Below are 10,927 nucleotides of genomic sequence, written 5' to 3'. Positions count from 1 at the left end.
CCTTGGGCCAGGTGAGTTCCAGAAAGGGAACCTGGGACCTCTCCTTGCTGGACTGAGATTTTAAAAACATCAGGAGTGATGTTGGCTCGGGACAAGGTTCCTTTGTCCTTGTGCAGGGTTGTGAAAAATGTGTATTTTATGATTGGCTTTTCGTAAATATTTAAATGAATATTATATATGTTATGTTAGTTATGCTGTATTGATTATCTTAAGTAGTGTGTTAAATATAGTTTTAGGTTATAACAAAATGTTAAAATAGAAACTATGCTGTGCAAGATACATTTTTCAAAGAGAGGACTCGCACTGAGATAGCAGCCACAGGAAACCTGAATCTTTCAGAAAAAAGAATTTATTGCTCTGTTATCAGAAGAAATGAACTTCTTCCTGCTTTGCTCAGCTCTGAAGATGCTGTGAGGATTCAGAGGAAGAAGCTGACACTGCCCAGACAGAATCCTGTGTTTGAATGGAATTTATGCATCATGGATGAGGTGTATGAATATGCAACAGGCTGTTGCTTTTAAGGGTTAATTCTCTGTTAACGTGGGTCCCTTTTCTGGGCTTATTTTGCCCAGAAAAAGGTACCTGGACTGTCTGTAACTCTTTGTTTTATTGTCTCATATTGTCCTAATCCAAATTGTCCAAATTATTATTACTCCAATTATATTGCTATTTTCGTAACCATTTTATTATTTTTATTAAACTTTAAAAAATTTAAAAACAAGTGATTGGCGTTTTTCACAGGGTGATTGTGGAGGCCCATTAGTTTGTCCTTCAGGAGACAGCTCAGGGTTTTACACTCTCCATGGAATCACTGGCTGGGGCTTGGCATGTGGAAGGAAGAGCTACCCAGGAGAATTCACCAATATTAGGGTTTTTTTTTTTTGACTGGGTCAAGAAGAATACTAATAGTAGTGGTATGTATGAAAAAAAAACAACAAAAACAACCATTAAATGAATACTTTAGCTCTTGTTAGATTATTAATTTGAGGTCTTTTCCAGGGTGTCATTTTTATATTTGGGTGTCCAGCACTCCCTGAGATCTTGGTTGTTTAAAATATCCCCAGCTGAATGCCCAAAAAAGAAACAAACTTAAATCAGCAGTAACTTCTGAAAATCTTATTTCTTCCAGTTGTATTATTATTATTATCCCACTCTCTACTGCATTTCATGTGTGGATGAATGTTTTCCCTGCTGTGGCTTTGCACCTTCATTTCTCAGGGTTGGGAGGAAGAAGAGGAGCAGGAACTGACACTGGTGGCAGCTGAGTCCACTTTGACAAGTTTATAGCCTGTCTTCATTGATGGTCTTTGCAGGGTTTACCCTGCTTTATTCTGTTTTTTTCAGAGCTCCCCATTTTCATTGTGTGACTGTAAAAAGAACAGCTCTGATGGATCCCATTGTAAAACATTCCCAAAGCACAAATATAATTGAAAACAAAATTTGGTGGGAGCATGCAGGTTTCTTGGACTGATGAACAGATTCCAGAGTAGCTGATACTTACTCTGGGGAATTTACTGCTGATTTACCTGGACTGAGACTCTGGCTTTCCACGTGTGTGTTGGAGCAGTCACGAGTTATCTGCAGCCTTCTGACACTCTGTTAATCCATTTTAGAAGGGAAAAGAGGGAAAATAAGCCACATGAGCCAAGCATGTTCTTGAATGTAAGTGCTGGAGACTCTAAAAATACTGCAGCATGTTTTTAAGACAGTTTCTGGTTTTACAAATTGTTTGGTGTTTAAACAAAAGTGTTTGAAAAGACAGGTGTTGCAGGCCAAGGGAGCATGCAAGAGCTGATAGCTATCCTAATTAATCTATGCATTAACTTGTAACTAGCAGTTTAATTAATGTCCAAAAGGCTGCTTATGCAGAAATCTGTGGTGACAGGCTCCAATTAGCTTTGCAGACCCTTCTGCTCTCAGCTGTAGTGTTTAAAACTAGATTAGTAGGATAGTACAACAGGTAGTAAAAGAATAATCCTTCTTTGACTCAATGGTCCCGATAATAACTAGAAGGAAAAATATCTCACTTGGTTTTTGTTGATATTAATGGCAAAAATATTTAGAGAGTTTTTCCCATACAAGCATTTGATGACAGCAAACGTCCCTTTTTAAATTTTATTAGTTTTGAACTTTAGTTCTTTAGCTTTTATAAACTTTCAGTTTTATTCTGTAGCTGGGAAAACAATAATCTCACTGATTTTATTCTCCAATGAATAAGGTAAACATATTTCACCACTTTCTTCTCTTCACTGTAAAGTTTGAGGCAAAAGCCCACAAAATCTTGAGCATGAGGTTTTTTGTGAAGCTATGAAAATACTTAACAGTGGAAGGATTATGGGCAAATTGAGATTCAGTGACTCAGATTAACAGCTGTGTTACATTATTGATAGAGTATGTGTGCTCTATCTTTGCTAAGCCCTCTGAAAAGATCTTTAGAGAGAAATAGAAGGAAAATATCCTTTGTAAATTTTTATCATAGAAGCCTGTAAATGTTTGGTTGTGGTGAAGTTGCCATTAGCTGACTGTATCAGTTTATGCTGGGAGCAGATGTGGATTATCTCTTGGCTGCTATTCTGTTTTGCTTGACAGGAACACAGTGACTTTCATCTGTTTATTAATTTAAGACAAGGATTTCAAGTAGATGTGTTCAGAACAGCAAAAATTGTGTGGGAAGAACTACAGGTGATGTCAGCTGTGATGATATTGAATCCAGCGATAAATTGGTACCTCTTATGAAAATTCTTATCTTAAATTCTATCTTAAAATGTCTGCTTTTGATTTGATTGTTATGGCACTAACTTTTTGCTTGGTGGCTTGTTGTTGGTCTTTTGTGTTTTTCCTAGTTAAAAAAAAAAAACCAACAAACACATCTTAAAAAAATAATAAAAAATTACTTTCAACAGGGTTCATATTTCTTTCCTGATCCTTGTCCCACTGTGTGTCTGCCCAAGAGAACAAAAGAACCCCATTCTCATTGGATCTTCCCTGTTTTTCTTTTACCCTCACTTTATCTCCCTTGCACTTTTCCAGAAGTGGCACAAGGGCAGGTTTATTTCTCATTTAGGAATCCCATTGATTGCCACATGTTGGGTGCACAGAAATACTGCTATTTCTTATCTGAACTGACCTGCTTGACTTTGTTGCCCTCTGTGAAAAACGCCAATCACTTGTTTTTAAAATTTTAAAAGTTTAATAGTAATAAAATGGTTATAAAAATAGTAATACAATTAGAGTAACAACAATTTGGACAAATTGAATTAGGACAATATGAGACAATAAATACAAAGAGTTACAGACAGTCCAGGTACCTTTTTCTGGGCAGCATGAGCCCGAAAAAGGACCCACGTTAACAAAGGATTAACCCTTAAAAACAATAACCTGTTGCATATTCATACACCTCATCCATGATGCATAAATTCCATTCAAACACAGGATTCTGTCTGGGCAGTGTCAGCTTCTTCCTCTGAATCCTGATGGTGTTGTCCTGGCTGAGCGAGGCAGGAAGAAGTTAATTTCTCCTGATAATGGGGCAATAAATTCTTTTTCTCTGAAAGATTCAGGTGTCCTGTGGCTGCTATCTCACTGCAAGTCCTCTCTTTAGAAAAAAGTATCTTACATAGCATAGTTTCTATTTTAACATTATGTTATAACCTAAAACTATATTTAACACAGTACTTAAGAGCCTTAATACATTACTTTCTAAGACAACACATACAATATTCATTTAAATATTTACGAAAAGCCAATCATAAAACACATGCATTTTTCACACCCTCCTTTTCTATTTCTTGGCAGAAAGAACTGTGAAGCACTGGAACGGGCTGCCCGCGGGGTCCCTGTCCCCGGAGGTGTTTAAGGAAAGGCCGGACACGGCACTCAGTGCCACGGGCTGCTTGACACGGCGGTGTCTGGTCACACTTTGGCCTCGGCGATCCCAGAGCTCTTTCCCAATCTCATCGATTCTGTGACACCGAGAACGCTGCTCCCGGGGCAGCCTGACCCGCCCGGGCTGAGGGCGGAGCGGGGCTCCCCTCACGGCCCGGGACGAGCAACGGGGAGGAGGAACCGGGAGGAGGAACCCGAGGAAGGATCAGGAGGCGGAACCGGGAGGAGAAACCGGGAGGAGGAAGGCGAGGGAGGATCAGGAGCGAACAGGAGAGAACCGAGAGGAACGGAGGAAACGCGAGGAAGGATCAGGAGGAGGAACGCGAGGAAGGATCGGGAGGCGGAACCGGGAGGAGGAAGGCGAGGGAGGATCAGGAGGCGGAACCGGGAGGAGGAACCCGAGGAAGGATCAGGAGGCGGAATCTGAGCGGGCCCGGTGCCGCAGGAGCTGCGGGCGAGGCCGCCATGGAGGCATTTGCGGTAAGGGCAGGGCTGGGGCTGGGGAGAGCCGTGCCGTGCCCCTCAGGGCCGCCGTGCCCTCACCGCCTGCCCTTCTTCTCCTGCCAGGGAGCGCCTGTGGCCATCGCCGTGGCCGTGGTGGCGGCGTCGGCGCTGCTGCTGCTGCTGCTCCGAGGGACGGCGCGGAGGCCGAGCGGCCCCGTCACCCTGCAGGACCCGCTGGCCAAGTACCCGCTGCGGCTGCTGGACAAGGAGGTGCCCGGGGCTCTGGGGACGTGGGGCGTCGGGGCTCCGAGGGCAGTGGATGCGCTGGTCCGGGAGGCTCTTGGCCCTGGGCTACCCCAGGGATCGAATCCCCAGAGCAGGGCGCGGAGCCGTCCAAGGATGGCTGTGCCCCCCGCAGCCACGCTGTGATGCCCCCAGGGTAGAGCAGGGTGTGTAAAAGCGTTTATGGCGTGCTGCGAGCTGCTGGTTCCCGCTGCTTTGCATGTTTGCATGCTGGCTGTGTTCCTCCCTCGGATCCTGGCCTGGGTGCACCGTGAGAAGCCAGCCCGGAGCTGCTGCACGGCTGTGTTGCCTGATCTTTGTCTGCAAACATGCAATGTGCTCACTGGCCTTGGGCACAGAGTTTCCTGGTTTTATCTATGTAAAGAGGCTGTAGGGATTGTGCAGGCAGGCAAAAGCCACTCCTTGTGGAAGTAAGGACTGCTTCTGAGACTCCTGGTTATTTCTACTTTGTTTTTCAAAGCTGTTTCTGTGTCCTTCCCCAGCATCTGGCTTGCATGCTAACAAAGAGCAGGCTTGCTGAAGCATATTGTGTTGAATAGAGTTTGAAATTCAAAGTAGTGGTGATACTGACCTCATTCTAACCTCGGATTTTTTAGGAAATCAGTCACGATACTAAGAAATTCAGATTCGGGCTACCCTCAACGAATCATGTATTAGGATTACCTGTAGGTAAGTACTGTAAACAATTACTTGTATTTCTGGTTTCTCACAGTTCTTGGACTTCTGACTGTGAATTTAAGGCTCAGCAAAGCAGAGAGTTGAAAGCTGCATCCAAATGCTGCTGTCTCAGAGAGAAATGTCAGGTTTCCTAGAGGGCTTGTATTTCTGATCTTTTGTGGGTGCTTTGTCCAGTTGTGTGGTGTAGGTCAGAAACGGAGCAGTGAGATGGAACTGAGCCTGATGGAATTTGTCACCAGTCAGGATATAAGCAGGGGTAGTAGTAAATGTCAAAGCCTTTTCATATTTCTTATTTGCATTTTACTTCCATCTGGTCCCCTCAGTCTATTGGCAATTGCCCTCATGGTTTTGGCAAATACAGATAATTGTAAAGGAGAAAGGGGGCAACTCTGAAATATTCAGAGCCTTTCCTGTGCATGCACTTCCCTTTGAATTACACACATTTCCATGCACCTTTATCTGGAGTTCTGCAGCATGAATTTCAGCCTAGGATTGGCCTTCTTTCCTGTACCCTGGAACACTGATAGCACTGAACCTTGGACCTTGAATCAGTGAAAATCTGTGTGGGGGAAAGTCTCTCTCTGATGTGCAGATGTGGCTCTGTTTGTTGTGCACTGGTTGGCAGTTCCCTGAGCTGCCTGGCAGGTGTCAGGGTCATCCCATTCCATGCTCTGAGCATGTCCTTGCATGCTGCCTGATTTTCTCCACACTCTCTTCTGGCTTGTGTGGAAAAGAGTAATGGAATCAACTAGACAAATGGTAAACCAGCTGAGATGTGCTCTGCAGTGCATGTGTTTATCCAGGTTCATTCTTAGGAATTTATGAATGAGATCCTGAAACTGCATTACTTCCTGGGAGATGCCTGCTCTGTGCTGAAAAAGGAGAAGAAACTGAATGTTTGGTGCAGCATTTGTATGGCAAAGATTTTCTCTGTCATTGCATGTGTTACACAAGCAGGTTACAATACCTGCCTGTCTCTCTTGTCCTCCAGGGGTGAAAAAGATAATCAGATTGTAATTCTTTCTCCCCAGGCCAGCATGTTTACCTTTCTGCAAAAATTGATGGGAATCTGGTGGTTCGAGCCTATACCCCCGTTTCCAGTGATGAGGCAAAAGGTTATGTTGATTTAATTATAAAGGTAAGTTTTGGTTTCCTTTATTAGAGATGAGTTGCTAACTGGAAGGAGGGCGAGCGCTTCATTTTAGTGAAATAGTTTGTTTTGATTTAGTAATCAAATTTCGTTGTCTTTAATTCAAATTTTATTAAATTCCGTTTTCATCAAATCTCCTATTTTTCAAATAGGGTGACTGCATGGCAAACACCTCATTGCCCTTGAATAGTAAGTTGTGTCCTGTGTATCTGCTGTGTGGCACTGAGGGATGGCAGAGGAAGAGCAGAGGGAGGAGAGAATTGCTCCCCTGGCAGTACTTTGGGAATTTCCCTAATATCTTTTACTGAGCAGTGCATGGATACTGATCTCTCTCCCTCTAGATGCCTGTGCTGCTGCTACTGCTTAATGCAAACAGCTCTAAGCAGAAAACAAGTCACACAAGGGAAATCCTTTAAGCCAGGGGATGCAGGATTATCTGATCCCAGCACTTCTGGATTTCCTGATTCTCTTCTATGATAGCATTTGTCCTTAGGCAAAAATCCAGGCTTTTTTTAAAATATTTTTTTGCATGTTCTGTTCTCCGTGTTACAAGGGTGGTGAATTGTTATGAGCTGCTTAATGCTTCTTACACGCTTTGAAAGCTGAAAGAGCTGTTGTATGGCTTGTTGTGTGGCTGACTAGGAAAGGTTTAGGAGGAAAAGATGCAGCAGTGCTGTTTTCAGAAGGAGCACCCACAGAAATGGGGTGGCATAATAGTGAAATGAGAGCAGCAGTGCATAATCTGCCTGCCACCCATCCCTGTTACCCTGCCTGATTGCAGGGAGCAGAGGGACATGTGCCCAATAGCACATTTTCCTTTTTTTGGTGCCTCCTGTTGCAAGGCTCAAGAGATAACTGAGAGCAAAGAATTGCCTGGATTTATTTCTCAGGTGTTGAATTTCAGACTTGCAGAATTATGTTCTACAGATACTGTCTGCAGCAAAGGTAGTGGTTGATAATGTGCAAATAATTGTTCTTACAGGTCTACCACAAAAATGTGAACCCCAAGTTTCCAGAAGGTGGGAAGATGTCCCAGTATCTAGATAACATGAAGATTGGAGATACCATTGATTTCAGAGGGCCAAATGGACTCCTGGTCTATAAGGGGACAGGTACTGTGACACAAAGGTGGGAGAGCAAAAGAGAGGTATTGGTTATTTTCAGAAGCTGTAGAGAATATTTTTCTAAGTGGAAAAGAGGAAAAATCACCTTTCCTAGACTTGACCATGAGCCTGTCAGAGTTGGTATGATGGGAAATAGTACTTTGTGTGCAGAATAACTGATGAGTGCCTCACTCCTGGGACTATAAATCTGAAAAAAATTGCTCTTGCATTATGTGACTGAGAAGTCTGCACTGGAAATAAAATACTTCAGCTATACATATGGAGGGAGATGCTCCAGATGCTTCTTAAGCAAGTGGGGTTGTGGCCTAAAATGTCCTCTGAGGATCTCTGTGCTGTTACTGAATAACCAGCTGACTGAGAGCCAGCTCCATTTCATAATTAAAATCAGGTCTGAGTTGAGTGTGAGGAAATAAGCTCAGAGAAGTAATCCTCTTGTAGGACACACATGAAAGATTTTGCACCGATCTTGACTGAGAGGAGCTGTGCACTTCAGTCTCACCTCAGAATGCTCAGCACTTCTCTGACCTCTCTCCTGGTGACTCCATCTCATCAGAAGGGAGGGATTTCCAGAATATTATTTTTTTTCTTAATTGATCACCTGTGTTAATTTATTCCCATGGAATTTGTGTCCATGTTTGTTTGGAAGCTTATGTACCTATAGGTTTGGAATATGTCTTCTAGGTACCTTTCTTATCAAGCCTAATAAGAAGTCTGAAGCAGAGAAGAAGTTTGCAAAGCACCTTGGGATGATAGCTGGAGGAACAGGTAAAACTAATCCCATCATGTCTAGAGAATGAAAATGCCTTTTGGGTATATGTGAGGACTACCAGAGTATTTACACCTGCATTTCTTTTCATTAATTTCTTTTCATGGTGGCAACTCTGAGGCATTCCAGTGGTTTGAGCTCAGTCCTGGGGAGTGGCAACCTGGGGGTTTGAATCCTAATTTACCTTGTGACCTCAGAGAACTCACTTCATCAGTGACAAAAAGAATTTTAAGAGAATGTCTTGAGGGGTAAAATTATGTGATGGAGAATCCTGAAGAGAACAGCACTGCATACAAGAATTCTGGGCTTGTGCTGGAACTGTTTGTCAGAATAGAAACCCCAATCCCTGCACTCCATGTGGATTAGAAATCCTGAGGTGTGTAACCTTGTGCAGACTGAGATCCCATTGAAGACTGAAGGGAGGCAGCAGTAACAGTGAAACTGTGGCCATGGACAGAAATACCCACTTTAACCATTTTGGTTTTTAACAGGAATAACTCCTATGTTGCAGCTGATCCGTCAGATCACAAATGATCCTAAGGACTCCACAAAATGTTACCTCCTTTTTGCTAACCAGGTGAGTGTCCTGAGCCATCTGTTTGTTCTTCTTTAGTAGCCTACTTGGTTTTGCTGGCCTCTGAGCTTTTTAAACTGATGGCCCATGTTTCATACTCCTTCACACTGAGCTGTCTCCTCACAGTTTCACTGAATTCCTACATTAGGGAGTAAATACAGCAACCAGATCCTGATCCCTCTGCTCACCTTAGTCCTTCACTGATTTCAAGGAAACAGGATTTGTTTCCACTAATCTTTTTGTACAGCTAACCTTCACCATGCTGGCCCAGGGACATTTGCCAGGGTCAGGAACAAATCCAGCTCGTGATTTTAGCCTGGATTAAAAAGTCCTTCTAATTGCCATCTTTAGGACTGTGTTTAGGTGGCTGTAAGTCTCACATTTGTTGTTCTTTACAGAAGCCTGTATTGATGATAGCTGCCATGGAGGGGACAAAATACCAATTACTTTATTGATTTACATAGTTTTTATCATTGCATTTGTTGTGAGCTCCCAGCAGAGGGCTCCTGGGATGGTTTGGACCTAACCAGCACTCTCATTTTGCAGACAGAAAACGATATCTTGCTGAGAGCTGAGCTGGAAGACATTGCCAAGAGGCATCCTGAGCAGTTTGTGCTGTGGTACACCCTGGACAGACCTCCAAAAGGTAGGGACACGTGGAAATGCCTTTGCTTATCCCTGTCAGAGCTCCACTTGTGCTCAGGGGGACAGCAGAGTAATGTCAAGTGTTCTTGTCTTACACTTTGAAACAAACCTTACCCCACACCCTGTTTTAAAAAGGGATCTAAGCCAGGGACTTAAAAAGTAGGAGCTCATAATTTGGGTCAGATGTGTTACTCAGTGCATCTTTTCATGTATTCAGTTTCTAGGGGTCTTCATCAAAAGTTCAGCTCTGTTTTGGGCTGTCTCCCAAATGAGGTTATGTTAGCATGCTGTTGGCACTAAATTGTTTAATACCTGTAAATATTATGTGCACATCTTTGTTTTGCAGCAGCTCCAGATTAGATTCTGGTGAAACAGCTGCCATGTGTATGGATTAAAGCAAGTTTCCTTCTTGCCTCACTTCAAATGGCAAATGCATTCAATAATACTACTGCTTGAAACAGTTTAGCATTTCCTCTTTTAATTTGTTTTCTCTTATCACTAAACGACATGGCAGAGCTCTTGGTGACATTAAACTTTGTCACCTCACCACTCCATCCCAAAAAAATAAAAAAAGTACAGGTCTCAATTCCTCTCCCTGCCACTGGGTGACCCCTCTTCACTGGAAAAGCTGATTCACTCTTCCTTTTTATTCCTACCTGCTCATTTCTTTTAAATTTTATAATTTATTGTTTCAAGATCTCCGTATCTTAGCAATCAAATCCTTGTTATCCTGTGGAAGGGGATCACTAGGTTTGAGCTGAGAGATTTGACCCTTTCCTGGCTTGCAGTGATGGTGCCATAACTTGATTCTGCAGCTGCTTAATGAGGTTTAAAGAGGTTTCAGCCTGTACAGAGATTCGGAGTGACTGAATTCATTTCTTTGTTGCAGACTGGAAGTACAGCTCTGGCTTTGTCACTGCGGACATGCTGAAAGCCCACCTGCCTCCCCCTGGCAGTGAGACCCTCATTCTCATGTGTGGGCCCCCACCAATGATTCAGTTTGCCTGTCAGCCCAACCTGGACAAGCTGGGCTATCCCAAGAGCAGCACATTTGCTTACTGACACTGATGGCACCTGGTACCATTTTTGGAAGTACTGCATCTTTTTCTACAGGAACAGTTGATGTGAAATGCAGCAATTGTGTGTGTGTGTGTTTTTTAACACCTTGATATAATTTCTATGGTTTATAACTTCATAATTACATTGTGTGTTTTAATACTAAGAAGTTGTGAAGTCATCTGGAATTGTATGGGAGTTACTTAGTCTTACCTCTGGAATTAGTATAAAATATTAATTCTGAGGGGGAAAAAAATAAAGAGGAAATGTCATCCACATGGATTTGTGTTAAATCATTCCAC

The 10,927-nt window shown here is 43.0% G+C and overlaps 1 protein-coding gene across 1 annotated transcript; it reads left to right on the top strand.

Moving 5' to 3' along the window:
- The first annotated feature begins 4,219 nt into the window (after positions 1 to 4,219).
- On the top strand, positions 4,220 to 10,901 carry LOC135449129 (NADH-cytochrome b5 reductase 2). Its single transcript, XM_064715705.1, has 9 exons — positions 4,220 to 4,365; positions 4,453 to 4,599; positions 5,229 to 5,301; positions 6,342 to 6,448; positions 7,443 to 7,572; positions 8,266 to 8,349; positions 8,842 to 8,927; positions 9,471 to 9,570; positions 10,459 to 10,901. Exons 1-9 carry the CDS (start codon positions 4,351 to 4,353, stop codon positions 10,629 to 10,631), a joined length of 915 nt encoding a protein of 304 aa, XP_064571775.1. The 5' UTR covers positions 4,220 to 4,350; the 3' UTR covers positions 10,632 to 10,901.
- Positions 10,902 to 10,927: the final 26 nt, after the last annotated feature.

The sequence above is a fragment of the Zonotrichia leucophrys genome, chromosome 5 (assembly GCF_028769735.1).
Source record: "Zonotrichia leucophrys gambelii isolate GWCS_2022_RI chromosome 5, RI_Zleu_2.0, whole genome shotgun sequence".
NCBI lineage: Eukaryota > Metazoa > Chordata > Aves > Passeriformes > Passerellidae > Zonotrichia > Zonotrichia leucophrys.
The sequence above is the reverse complement of the archived record's forward strand: the minus strand, read 5'-3'. Positions and strand labels throughout refer to the sequence as shown.

What these genes read in the sequence shown, in the direction of transcription:
- LOC135449129 (XM_064715705.1), top strand. An exon ending in TGTATTAGGATTACCTGTAG is followed by an intron (nt 5,302 to 6,341) that starts GTAAGTACTGTA and finishes CTTTCTCCCCAG; the next exon opens with GCCAGCATGTTTACCTTTCT. An exon ending in ATGTTGATTTAATTATAAAG is followed by an intron (nt 6,449 to 7,442) that starts GTAAGTTTTGGT and finishes TTGTTCTTACAG; the next exon opens with GTCTACCACAAAAATGTGAA.